Below are 13,354 nucleotides of genomic sequence, written 5' to 3'. Positions count from 1 at the left end.
CCCAGTGTCCCCCCCGTGTCCCCCTGTGTCCCCCCGCCCCTCCCGCCCGGTGTTGCCCCGAGTGGCCGCGAGAGGTCGCGGCGGGGCCGGGGCGCGCTCCGGGGGGCGGGGCCTCCTCGGGGTGTGGCCTCAGCAGGGGGCGGAGCAAACGCGGCCCGATGGGCGGGGCCACCGAATCAGGCGGGCTCTGGGCGTGTCCCCATCATGGGCGTGTCCGGGGGGGCGTGTCCCATCCATGGGCGTGTCCCCACCCATGGGCGTGTCCCATCCATGGGCGTGTCCCATCCATGGGCGTGTCCCCATCAGGGGCGTGTCCCCACCCATGGGCGTGTCCCCTCCCGTGGGCGGATCCCGGGAGCCACGGGTGGGTCTGGGGGCGTCTCCCTGTCGGTGAGCACGACCCCAGGGCGTGTCCCCTCGGTGGGCGTGTCCCGGGACAATGGGCGTGCCCCGGGGGCGTGTCCCGTGTCCGCGGGCGGGTCCTGGTGTCTCTGGGCGGGTCCTGGTGTCTCTGGGCGGATCCCGGTGGCTCTGGGCGGATCCCGGTGGCTCTGGGCGGGTCCTGGTGTCTCTGGGCGGGTCCCCGTGGCTCTGGGCGGGTCCTGGTGTCTCTGGGCGGGTCTCGGTGGCTCTGGGCGGGTCCTGGTGGCGCTGGGCGGTCCTGGTGGCGATGGGCGGGTCCCGGTGGCGATGGGCGGGTCCCGGTGGCGCTGGGCGGTCCCGGTGGCGATGGGCGGGTCCCGGTGGCGATGGGCGGGTCCCGGTGGCGCTGGGCGGTCCCGGTGGCGATGGGCGGGTCCCGGTGTCTCTGGGCGGGTCCTGCTGTCTCTGGGCGGTCCAGGTGGCGATGGGCGGGTCCCGGTGGCGCTGGGCGGTCCCGGTGGCGCTGGGCGGGCCCCGGGGCGGGCCGGTCCCGGGCGCGGCGCGGCGGAAGCGGCCCCGGCACAGACGGGCCCTGGCCGCGCCGCCGGCAGCTGCGCCCAGCCCGGGCACAAAGGCCGCCATGGCCGGGTACGTGCCGGGGCTGCTCCCGGCCAACCGCAGCCAGGAGAAGGAGTTCGTGCAGGCCTACGAGGACGTGCTGGAGCGCTACAAAGGTACCGCGCCCGCCGGGGCCCGCGGCCGGGCCTGGAGCGCGCCGGGGCCGCCCCGCTGGGCTCAGCCGGCGCCGTCCCGGAGCCTTCCCGGAGTCTTCCCGGAGCCTTTCCGGTGCCTTCCCGGTGTTTTCTCGGTGCCCACGGCCGGAGCGCTGGAGGCGGCCCCGGGCGCGCTGCGGGGTGGGATGCTCGGGGGCAGCATCCTCGGTGTCCTGGTCCGAGTGTCCCCAGCGTGGGGACAGCGTCCGAGCGTCCCAGGTGTCCCCCTGCGTGGGGTTCCTGCGTGGGCTGTCTGGGGGCGCAGCGTCCCTGCGTGGGGTTCCTGGGTGCCGCGTCTCCTGCGTGGGCTGCCCGTGGGCTCCGCGTCCCCGCGTGGGGTGCCCGAGGGATGAGCGCCGCTGCTGTCCCCAGCGTGGGGTGTCTGGGGTTCCTGCGTGGGCTCCCTGCGTGAGCTTCCCACGCCCCCCGCCTGGCTTTCCCAGAGTTTTGGGGTCCCTGCGTCCCTTGCGTGGGGTGCCCAGCATCCCGCCCGGGCACCCCGCCGCTCGGAGCAGCACGACATCCGTCACCCCTGTGCCCTTACCCGCGGTGGCACAAGGGCTGTGGGGGCCCATCCGTGTCCCCACAGCCCCCCCACGCCACCGGGGTCGCTCCCCGAGCCGCAGCCGGGCAGGGATGAGGGGCCAAGGTGCTGCTGAGGCCGGTGCCGGTACCGGCAGTGAGTGTGCAGTTTTGATGTCAGCGGCTCATCCCCGGCAGCTGTGTGCGTTCCCATTCTTCTGCTTGTTATTATTATTTTTCTTTCCTCCTCCCCGCTGCAGCGCTAGGCTTGTCCTGGAGCCCAGATTCCAGCCCCACAGGGCTCCCAGTGCTCCGTTTGATAAGTTTAGCAGCCAAGTCTCTTTAAAATGCGAATGGCCGGGCTGAGAGGAGCCAGGCACTCGCAGCGCCTGTTTCCTTTTCCTTTCTGCCTGGAATAATGGATTCCCTGGCTCCCTGATCCAGGGGGTGCCACTCAAACATCCCAGAGGTGGGAGAGACGCGCAGCTTCCACAGGGAGCAGGGCATAAAACCTCGTCGGGCGCCTTGGAAAGGCACTGGGAAACGTGACTTGGGCTTGTCCAAGTACCCAGCAAACTTTTTTATTACTGAAAAGCTGCTTTGATGTAGCTGGGTTCAGCGTGGAGACGCAGGTGCCAGTGCTGGCGTGGAAGGAGCTGCTGTTTGCTTCGTTCCGAACAAGAAATGGGAATTCCAGGGCCTGTAGCACACTTGGTCCAGCTGGAGCACCCCTGGCACCTTGGGCTCCCTTTGCCCGCTCCGTGCTCTGGGTGTTGGTGCCTTCCATGAGCAATTGGCTCCTTCTGGGGAGGAGTTTTTCTAGGGAATACCTGATTTTTGAGCTGGGATGTGTTAGGAAGGTGGTGCTAACTTGGAAATAGCCTGCTGGGTGTTGTTGGAGCTTGTTTGTGGTGTAGGGGAAATGAGTGTTTATGCTCCAGAAAAGCTTCCCTTTGCCTTTGACCCCTTCCCAGCTCCCCACCCCTCCTGGGGCATCCCAGCAGCGCTGCAAGGGCTGAGTGGGAGCCCCAGTTGGGATTGTTTGGCTCCGAGTTGGAGGCTGTGTTGTCTCTTCCCTGTTATCCCCTACTGCAGCTCCCGTGAACCGTTTGGTTTTTCCTGTCCAGAACAAGTTTTCCACTGGCTCATCCCCTCCCCCTCTTAATCCTGCAAAAAAGGAGAGTTTTCACTGAAATGTGACTGCTGAGGGCCGAGTGGGGGTGAGACCCGTGGCGTTGGCGGCCGGCTTGTGGTGGCCACCCCTGACCTGCTACATCCAGGACTGGCTGCAAGGAGGGCAAGAAGAGGGCAAGGAGGACACTTGGCACTGCCAGAGCGGGGATTGCAAATGCATTTCTTTTAGACAGCACCACTAAACACCCTAAAAAATCCCAATTTGAGCAGCGAGGCCTCTGCTGTTGCACGAGCTGCGACGGGTCTGGAGACGAGGAGAGTGGCGGCATGGGAAGGGTCCCGGAGCTGCGAGTCCTGGTTTTCCCTGGTGAGCAGGAGTGATCCAGCTGGCAGATCCCCGTGATTCTTTTCTTTCTGAGAACACCCACCCTTGGCAGCGGGGTGCCGGGGAGCTGTGCCGCAGCGCTGCGGCGCCGGGGCTCGCCGGGATGCTCCCGATCCCGGGGGAGGACGTTTGCATCAGCGCTGCGGGGGCACCCACCTGCTGTGCTGGGTGGCTTGAACCAGAAGATGGGGCTAAAAGTGGGGATTTTGGGGGTGGTGACTCCGGTGCTGCCTCAGCGCTTCCCTGGCTCTCTCACTTCCTTCAGCTGTTGGTGTTCTCGGGGTTGTCCTGTCTGGGAAGAGCCCCCACACCTGCAGCAGGAGGTCCCCAATGCCATGACCTTCACCAGTCTGGCCCAGTTGGAAGCCAGCAGGCCAGTTCCCCGCGGGGAGCCGGCCACGGGGCGGTTTCCAGCCCCTCTTGCCTCGTGCCTGGATCACGGTGCCGCAGCACATGCTGGGACCTGCTGCCGCGGATCCCGGTGGGAATGACGGCACTGAGGTGGGGGGTGATGGCGGAGCTTTTTGTGGGCTCCTCTCTTTTGGGGTCTGGGCAGGAAGGGGAGCCTGACTCTGCCACCCTGAGCAGGGCCTAGCAGCTGAGGCCGCTCTCCATTCCCATGGCAACTTCCCAGTGTGTTTTGGGGGGTGCTGACCCTCACTGTCCCCTTGGAAAATCAGGAGGCAGCCCATGGGAAGCAGGAGCCGGCTCGTGGCCCTGTGCTGAGCAGCCCTGGGATGTCCGGCAGCGCAAGGGTGCCAGCAGCTCTGCCAAGCTCAGAACTCAGGTCATGCTTCCCCTGCTCCCAGCACTGTAAACATTAACTAATCAATCCTGGTGAAATCCTTTCTTTTTCATAATTAACTGGAGGTTTTTTCGCATTGGGGGTAGAAAACCTGGAGCTGTGGCATCCAGGAAGGTTTTGCCCGCTCCTGACACCGTCTCTGCCTGCTCCGTGGTGCCCAGCATGTGGCTTGTTTGGACTGGGACAGCACAAGGTGGTTTGTCACCTTGTCTGAGTAACCTGGCTCCAGTTAGGGAGGGAACAACCTCCCAGGGCCTGGAGGAGACCCTGGGGCGGGCAGGAGAGGTGGAGGACCCTTGTATAAATCAGCCAGGGTTCATTCCCAGTTGGGACTGGAGCCTTCCTGGTGGTACATGGCATTCCTGGCCATGCCCAGCTCTGAAGAATCTCCTTTTTTCCACTTGTGGCTGCTGTTGTGCCGCAGTAAATGCTACTGGGGGTGTCTGGGGACTTGGAGGGGCCTTGTTCCTTGAGCCGAGCAGCTCTCCCAGCGTGCAGCCGCCTCCTGATGCAAGGGATTGCTGGGAGATCCATCCCACGAGGACAAACGTCGCTCCTGGGTGGTGCTGAGTGGGCTGCACGAGGCCTCTGTGGCCTGTGAGAGCTCTGCTGGGGCTGGCGGCGTGGTGGTGACTCCTCGCTGGGGGAGAGGAAGCCCTTCTTCCCCTTCATCCCTCGGGAGGAGGGTTGGCCAAGTTCCACTTTTGGAGTGGAGAGTCCCTGGCTTGAGCAAACGTGGGGGAAGCTGGGCTGGGAGCCACGGGATTTTCCATCATTGGGTGAATAACATGGATTTTTTGGGGGGATACATGTGGGAGTCATTGGTTGCTCTGGCATAGGGGGTGGACCAGAGACAAAGGGGGGCTCAAGGAGGTGGCAGGAGCCTGGGGCAGCGCTGGGTGTCCGAGGCAATGTCCCAGTGCTCGGAGCTGTTCTGCTCGTGTTTGTTGTGGCCAGCGGGGAAACGGGGCTGGTGGCATTGCAGGTGACAGGATCCTCCCCACCCAGCCCGGCCTCTCTCTGCAGCCTTGGCAGTGGAGTCATCCCCATCCCAAGGCTCAGCGGTGCCTCCCGGGCTGGGATTGCCTCCCCCCATCCCGCCGGCATCCCCGCAATCAGCGGAAGCCACGGCCGGCGTTGTCCTGGTGCCCTGCTGATGAACCAGAACCGTGGCTGAGCCCTGCTCTCGCAGCTCCTGGGGCTGTTGGCTGCTTCTCCTCCTTTCCATGTGCTTCTGGTCCAGAGAGAAAATCCCCTGGGAGAGCAGGGGGTGGGTGCAAGGTGGCCGCAGCCGTGGTACCTCGCTGGCACCGTCACCGGGACGTGACCCGCGGGTGTGCAGGGCTGTGCCGGATGGCTTTGATCTCCTCTCAGAGCCTTTGGAAAGGGCTGGGGTTGTTCTCTCCTTGCTCTCCTCAGCGCTGCATTCCCGTGGAGCTTTTTCCTTCCCGGCTCATGCTCCAGGGCGAGACCGGAGTCTTTGACCTCCGTCTGCTGGGTCCCAGCCAACCTCCTTTCCAGGCTCGTCTCGCTTGTGTCAGCTAAGTTTAGACTGCTCTGGACATAACGTGGCTGATGCCAGTGGCAAGGAACCTCCCAGAGGGAAGTAAAACAAGAGGTTTTATTTAAATGTAAAGTGTCTTAGCACCATTGTTTGAATACCCGGGTGATAAGTGCCTTTTTTATAGGTCTGAAATGGATAAATCCAGGCTGTGGGAGCAGCAGGGCGCTGCAGGTTCCAGTTCCTCCTGTCCCGGTGCTGGGAGAGGCTGTGCTGGAGCTCGGGGTGGGCGTGAAGGAGCTGGTCCATACTGGGATCTCTGGATACAGCTCCATCCTCCTGCACAGAGGGGCTGTGAGCCCTTCCCGGGCCGTGGGCTCAGCCTGGCTGGTTCCTGCACGGGGCAGTGTTTCGCTGCCAGCTGGAGCAGCAGGGCCGGGACAGGCGTGGGGTGCTGGGAAGATGCACGGAGCAGCTGGGAAGCAGCGCAGGGAAGCCCTGGAAGGGACCCTGAGCTCCAATAATCCAGCCCTTCCCAGTGCTCTCCGTGGCTCAGCCGTGCCCAGGGCGGTGCTGCCGTGGAAACTTCGTGCTGTGGCCGGATCTTAGCAACGCCAGCTGAGTTTTCCAGGCAGGTGAGGCAATCCCTGCCCTGGGGAGAGGCGGTGCAGGGGTGCTGGCACACCTGGGATGGGGCCGGCAGGGGGGACACAGCGGGAGCCCTGATTGCTGGGGCTGGACACCCGCGCTGTGCCCCCCGGCACTGGGTGAACCCTCCCAGGTCCATGGGCAGGACCAGCAAACCAGCTCCTCTCCGCACCCCGGATTGCTCACACCTTTCCCATCCCATCCCATCGGAGGCTGCGGGTGGGGTGGGAACCAGCAGAGCCGGTGCTGGGAGGTGGTGGGGGAGCAGGGGTGGAGGCAGGGAGCTGATCTCCCCGGCACGGTGAGGAGAACACCCCTCATGCGTGGCTGGATGCTGTCCCTGAGATCTCCCTCTCTTTCCAGATGCTCTTTCTCCTGGGAAACTCCAGATTTAACCTCTCAGATTTAACCTCTGGGGGGTCTGGGCCCGCTGCCGGGTCTGGGGGTGTTGAAACAGCCTCCAGCTTGGAGAGGGAAACCGCCAAGGAAATTCCCTGCACGGAGGATGCTTGTGTTAATAAGCTGGGAAGTTTCACTTCCAAGCTCATGTCGTGGGGTTTTGTGTGTCTGGATGGATCTCACCCGGCTGGGGGGGCCGGGGAGGGGGATCCTCCAGTGCCAGCTTCCCACAGGGATGTGTGGCAGGGCGGGAGGCTGAGTGATCAGATTTGGTGTGCGTTTGGCTGTGGACACGGTAAAACGAGTGCTGGGATGTGATCTGAGATGTGCGTCCTGCTTGTGGGTCAGATAAACCCAGAGATTCCTGGAAGAGGGAGGGGGGAAGTGGGGAGGGCTGTTGGGCGAGATGGGTTGGGAGATTCCGGGTGAGAAGCAGGATGCTGATCCCGGCAGGACGGGCTGCAGCTCCCTGTCACCCCCCGGGGCACAGCCTGGCAGAGGTGGGACAGGTCTGTGTGCAGGGCTCGTGCCTGTGCCCGGTCCCTGCAGCCGTGGCCTCGCCCTGCCTGGAGTGTCCCTTTGTCACCCCCTGTTTACCAGCGCTCTGAGCCAGCGAGCTCCGGGCGCTGCGAGGCCACAATCGTGTTTATTCGGTTGTTTTCCTGTGCGTGACATGCCTGCATTTCCATCTTTCATTTCCTGCTGAGCCCTGTTTCCCTCCGGAGAGCCCGAGCGTGCCGGCAGCCGCCTGCCCCACCTGCCCTCCCCTGCTCGGATGAGCGTTTTTTAATGATGCTGGGGAAGCTCTTCCAGCCTCCCACAGGTGATGAGTGCTGTGTTTTGCACCTCTGCGGCACCTGCGTGGGCTGTGTTCTCTCCCAGCTTCTGTTTTGCCCACCTTGAGCTCTGCTGGGAGCCTTTTCCCCTTCCTCCAGCTCTGCTGGGACCCCTGCCTAGGTTGGGGGTGTAATCCTGGCACGGCTGGGATTGAAACCAGCTCCTTCTCCAAATCCCTTGCTCTGCCCTTGCTGCCCCCAGCCATCCACCCCACTCCTGCCTTGATCCCGGTGGGATTTTTGTGCTGACTTCTGGTTGTGTCCCATCAGGCTGGGACTCATCTTGGTTTTTATGAATTGTACTCAGGCCCGTTGTGGCCCTACAGAAATGCTTCTGCCAGCAGCTTATTTTTCCCTGCAGGAAACTGTATACAAGGGCTCCTTTGGCTGAGAGATTCCAGGTGACCTTGGGCACTTTTGCTCCTGGTAAAACTCAAAACTATCCTGTGGGAGCGACTCCTCTCCCCACGGAGCGGGGCCGGGATGCTTTCCCAACCTGATGGTCCTGTGCTGTCCCGCCAGCTAATGAGCATTAGTTAATTAGTGCCCCCGCACCACCCCTCTGCTGCAGGCACCTTCAGTTGACATGGTGATGTTGGGGATAGCCGGTGTGGCCCTGGCCATCCCTGTGACCCCGCTGGGGGCTCGCCAGGGCGGTGACGGTGCAGCCTTAAGGCTCTCCCGAAATAAATCCACCCCGCACCCCAGGCGTGCCTTGGATCACACCCCCATTCCCTGGCTCTGGCAGCATCCTCAGCGTGGCTGGAACAGCCCCATCCCCACTCCCGGGGCTGGTGGGGTCTCCCAGCACGTCCCCAACCTCCGGGGTGACAGCGCTGGGGACAGCCGTGGGTGGCACGGGAGGTTTCCGTGCGGGCGCCTCCAGACGCTGCTGCCCGTGGAGATATTTCATCCTGGCCGGCTGTTTGGGATGCCTCTCGTTCCTGCTGCGAGGGCAGTTGCCGTGCTGGGAGATCTGGGATTCCTGGATGCGCGGTGGCCGCCGCGGGAGCTGGGGGCTCCCCTGACTCCCCCCCCCTCCCTCCCCATTCTCAATATGATCGAGCCAGCTGGAGCGATCCTTCCCTCCTCCAGGAATTCCTGGCGTTCCCGGCAGAGGGGAGAGGGAGCTGGGATGCTTGGGGATGGGATCTGGTGGCGCCAGACCCCCTTCCCATTAACCCCCTCGGGACAGGAGGAGGGAAGAGCCCTTCTCCCCATCCAGGCAGGGTTCGGGGGCTGCCCGGTGGGTTCTGGGCTCTCTTCCCTGCATCTCCCTCCTGCTCCTGCTGCTCTAATTTTGGAGCAGCTCCCTGCTTGCCATGTCCAGTGGCCATCCTGATGGGATCTGGTCTCACCCCTTTGCTGGGAAGGGGAGGATGGAGATAAATAAGGTGGGATCTCGCTGTCCCCCCGTGATGGGCTCAGCTCTCCGTGCCTGTTTGGGGCTGTTGGAAGGCAAGGACCCGATGTGCCCTCATGCCCCCTCCGTGGGGCTGTTCCCACCCTTCCTTCTCACAGCCCCTTTGTCAGGAAGAATCAGGACTTTTTTTTTTTTCCCCCTGTTTCTTTTTGTCTTCCTTTAGAGGAAAATTCCATTGTGCTATTTTTAGTGATGACAACTTGGCTTCTCGCAACAACTTCGTTCTGCTGCCGGCGCTGCCGGCGGGCACGGGGGGATGGCTGGGAATGGCCCCATGATGCCAGGGATGCAGCCAGCACCTCCAGCTCCAGCCCTGGATCCAGGCTCTTCCTGTGGCCACTTCCCTGGTGGTTGGATCAGCTCTTGGATCAGCTCCTTGCTGGGATGAACGGATGTCACCTCCACCCCACCGGAGCTCAGAGGGGTGCAGAGCGTCCTGGGGCACCCCGAGTGTGGAGGAGGCACCTCACCACCTGCCTCCTTCTCCAACCCGGAGCTCCCAGAGGGATTTTTGGCTCCCTGGTTCCCAGCTGTCAGGGGCACGAGCAGCAACTGGCCTGCTGGGCTTGCTCTGCTCACCATGCAAAGCGATACCCTCAGTGTGTGTCTGTCCCTGGAGAAGTGTCCGTCTGTCCCGGAGCTGCGGAGGAGGTGGACACGGGGCTGCTTCCACGAGTGTTCTGGTTTTATGAATATTTTATGGATAATGTCGCTGTGGGATGGGGGTTGCTCTGGGGAGGCTCCTCAACACATGGTGAAGGAGCCAGGGATTCATGGATGAGGGGAATCTCCTCGCTCCCCTGACTTCCAGGGAGCTTCCCCCCTGGTTTTTGGGGGCAGATTTGGCTCCTGCAGCACATCCTCGCTCTATTTCTCTCTCTCCTCTTCCTCTGGCAAAGCTCAGATGCCGTGTGGGAGCTCAGGCAGGATGATCCTGCACCGTGTGGTGGGTCTTGCTCAATCTGCTGGGATCTTTCCAGAGAGGGAATGGCGACAGCAGGATCTACCTCTGTGACAGGACATTTCAACACTGCTGACGGTGATATTATCATTATCATTATTGGTTTTATTATTTGATTTAACAGAAGTCCTGCTCCCTGCCTGGTGGACACCAGCCCTGCTGAAGGGCAGCAATGAGCGGGTCAGGCGCTCGGATCCCCTTGGATCACTCTGGGCTGGTTCCTGCTGCCAAAAATTCCTTTAAAACCAGTAAATCTCCTTTTCAGCTTTGCGAGCGCCTCGCAGCTGGGGCCAGGTGAACATGTGGTGGGTGTCGGGGGGCAGAGACAGGAGGGATCTGCTCCCCATCTGCTCCTGGGTCTCACCTGGCCCATTTTTCCAGCATTTTATGGCACTTTTCTGGTGGCTTCTCCCAGACTGTTGGCCAGGGTGGCTTTTCCCACAAGGAGTGGGACCCACTTGCCCACTGCCTGCGTTTTCCTCGTCTCCTGCCTGCCAGCCTTAAATCCCATTGGGTTTTTTCCTTCCCCTCCCAATTCCCTTCACCATGCTCCCTGCTGGAAATATCCCCAGGACATCCAATCCCTGAATCCTCCAGCGTGGAGGGGTGGGATGAGGGATGCCGGGGGTGGGGAGGGGGCCCTGGTGGTGCGGGGCAGTTGCTGGGCTCATTTGCAAAAAGGGGGGTGGCCTCAGCCCTGGGAGGCTTTCATGTGCTTCATCAAATAAGGAAACACTGCCAGTGGTCAAAGGGCGACTCAGAGGAGTCCAGCGGGAATGCTGAGCCGGGGACAGTGGCCGGAGCTTGTGGGTGCCCCGATGCCGCCCAGCTGAGGAGCTGGTGGTGGGTCCGGCTGCAAAATGAACCTGGAGAAGTACAAGAAGTTCCTGGATGGGCTCGGCACGCTGAGAGGTATTTGTGACCCAGCGCGGGGAGAGGCTGAGCCGCTCCGGCTCCAGCTGGGTCCCACCATCTGTCATCGATCGCCGATCGAGGCGGATCGAGCGCTCCCGGCACGGCCAGGAGCTGCCCGGGGAGGCAGCTGGGGAGGGGTGGTGCTTCCAGGGCTCCGCTTCACTTCCCTCTTTTGTCCTCTCCTTGGATTTGGAGCTGGGCACAAAGGGAGCGCTGGGGCAGCGGCCGGCCCAGCCCTGGGAGCAGCGCAGGGAGCCCGGGGAAGCTGCTTCAGTAACAACTGGCAGAGGAATTGAGCTCCAATTCCTGCTCAGAGGGAGAGTGGGCTGCTGTTGCCACGGCGTGGGGGCTGACCCTGCTCTGCCGAGGGTGTTTTCGCTGCGTGGCTGCGGGTGCAGATTGCTGCTTTCCCACTTCCCTTCTTTCTAAAGTTCTTTCCCAGTGCTGTGCCCTCTCCTGCCTCGCGGGCTGTCCCTGGAGAGCCAGCTGGGACACTTGATCGTGCCGGGCTGGCCCCTGGCAGGTGGCTGGAGGCAGGCACCCGTTGTCCCGCTGTCACAGGCAGCGAGCCCGGGCTGTGGGAGAGCAGCTCGGCTTACCTGCTGCTCTGAGAATGCTTTTTCTCCCCCTTTCTTTCTCTATTTTTTTATCTTCCCTGCTGTCAGAGGAGCTTTTTGCCCTGGAATTCCCTGCCAGCCTCATCCTGCTGCAGGGGTTCTCCTGCTAGAAGGGCAGGAGAGGAAAACGGAAGGCACCTGGAATGCCATCGCCTGTCATCCGACAATGCTGTCATTGACTCGCCCCTTTTCACAGCAAGGCCTCGGCTGGGCTTTACCAGCTGATCCCATTGTATAACAAAGGTGAATCAATTCCATGTTTAATTTAGCAGGGAGCCAAGGGAGTTGTCACCAGCAGGCTGGCAGTGTCCCCACCCTCCCGTGCAGCCGCCGCCACCGCCGCGAAGGGTTAATCCCGCGGCTCTGTGGCTGACAGCTGCCCTGACTTATCGAGTCTGGGAGGAATATAATTCACTTTCTTATGCTGCCGTGGTGTCCATCATAAATTTTTCCTGAGCCTCGCTGCAGCTGGCACTGGGAATCAATGTAAAAGGAGCCCCGAGTCGCCATGTGCCGGCTGGGTGTGCCGGGGATGGTGGCCGGCGCTGTCCCCTCCATGTCCAGCCCCTTGGCAGCCGGAGCAGGGATGGGTGCCGGGTTTGGGTGCCGGGTTTGGGTGCTGTTGACCCCAACTCTGCATTTTGGGGCTGCTGCTGAAGCTCTCACATGGAGCTTCCCAGCCCCGGCTCCAGCTGCAGCTCGGCGAGTTCCCGTCCTGCCGGCGTGAGCGAGGCGCGGGGAGCCCACATGACATTATTAATCGTGTTTACAAGGTGACTGCTTGCAGGAGCTGAGCTGGCAGCCTTCCCCTCTCCAGGTGCTGCCCAGAGCCCTGCTGGGAGCGTTGGCTCCCGCTCTGGCTCCCACATCCCGGAGCTCGTGGCGCTTTCCGTGCCCGCGAGCCTGGAACAAAGACGTGGCAACGTGGGTGGCACGTCCCCAAGGAGCCCCAGTCTGTGGATTTGGGTCTGTTTTGCTGCCTCTAGACCCAGTGATGCCGACTTTGTCTGTCACCAGCTGTGTTCACCACAGCCCTTCGTGGTTTTAATTCAGGGAGCAGAGCAGGCAGGAGATGGTGGTGTGGGCAGGGAAGGGGTGGAGGCTGGAAGTGTCCAAGGCCAGGTTGCACAAGGCTTGGAGCAACCTGGTCTGGTGGAAGGTGTTCCTGCCCATGGGGATGAAATGGCCTTTGAGGTCCCTTCCAACCAATCCAGTCTGGGATTCTGTGCTTGGAGGAGGCCAAACACTGCTTGAGCCAGCACAGTTTGAGTTCTTCCATGCTGCTGGGGGCCTTCCCTGTGCATCCAAGCACAGAAGGGGTGCCCACAGGGAATGGTTGGCTCTGTGGCGCTCGCTGGTGTGGAGATGCTGCGCCGTGCATCCCGCTGTCACTGTTTGGCATTGCCGTGGATCTAAGTGTGCTCCCAGCACTGAAAACAGCCGGCCCAGCCTGCCCTTGAGCTGCGGGGCTGGCCAGAGCTGGAGGAAAACAAGGGTTTATTGCTGGAGAGGTTTCTTTTCCCTTCTCCCCCCTCATCTCTATTCATCTCCCCGGGGAGGTGGAGGCAGCAGCGGATATTGGAGCTGGGAGTGTTTCATATGTAAATGCTCGTGTGTGTGAGTCCAGGCCCCTGACCCCCGGCTCTGTGCCAGCATCCATCCCTGTCAGCCCTCCAAGGGGCTTGGAGAGCATCCCAGTGCCCCCAGCCCGCCCAGCTGGGATGGGGCTGGGGGGCCCTGCCAGATCCCTGTCTCCACGCCGGGGACAAAGGGTGCTGCTCCAGGAGGGACCCTGCCCCGGTGGGTGTGGGGTCACCCGGACTTTCCACACAGTTTCCATCTTGAGTTTCCCGGAGCAGCGTCGGTCACGGCCCCGAGATGACCAGATCCTTTGGGCTTGGCTGAGGAAACCCATTTGATTACAAATTTATTGCTGGGTTAATTTTACCAGCAGCACGAGGACGGCTGGTTTCTCTTTCTGAGGAGTTTTGTTGTTTACTTGGCAGCCGGCTCAAACCCGACATCTCCTCGGCCCTGTCCGTGCACTGCCAGCTAATCTGGCTCCATCTGAC

General features: G+C 62.1%; 2 protein-coding genes across 3 annotated transcripts in view; one reads left to right on the top strand and one right to left on the bottom strand.

The window, feature by feature from the left end:
* Nucleotides 1–129: 129 nt before the first annotated feature.
* On the bottom strand, nucleotides 130–1,005 carry LOC121658446 (basic proline-rich protein-like). The gene has a single exon (XM_042015361.1). It carries the CDS (start codon nucleotides 1,003–1,005, stop codon nucleotides 130–132), a length of 876 nt encoding a protein of 291 aa, XP_041871295.1.
* The window catches only part of MACF1 (microtubule actin crosslinking factor 1), a 128,877-nt gene continuing 116,462 nt past the window's right edge, over nucleotides 940–13,354 (top strand). Inside the window, exon 1 of one of the 2 annotated variants that reach the window (XM_042015687.1) lies at nucleotides 940–1,097. In XM_042015687.1, the coding sequence (XP_041871621.1) occupies nucleotides 1,004–1,097 (94 nt within the window). In that variant the 5' untranslated portion in view covers nucleotides 940–1,003. Of the gene's footprint in view, nucleotides 1,098–10,529; nucleotides 10,663–13,354 lie in introns of those variants that run through there. The other variant, XM_042015689.1, reaches the window with a different exon arrangement.

This window comes from Corvus kubaryi, unplaced genomic scaffold (assembly GCF_017639235.1).
Source record: "Corvus kubaryi isolate FWS band 111438036 unplaced genomic scaffold, C.kubaryi_AGA036_p1.0 split3-37304, whole genome shotgun sequence".
Taxonomy (NCBI): Eukaryota; Metazoa; Chordata; class Aves; order Passeriformes; family Corvidae; genus Corvus; species Corvus kubaryi.
Note: the sequence above shows the minus strand (reverse complement) of the source record. Positions and strands in the feature narration are given on the sequence as shown.

Excerpts from the sequence above, each read along its gene's own strand:
- LOC121658446 (XM_042015361.1), bottom strand. The coding sequence starts at position 1,005 with ATGGCGGCCTTTGTGCCCGGGCTGGGCGCAGCTGCCGGCGGCGCGGCC.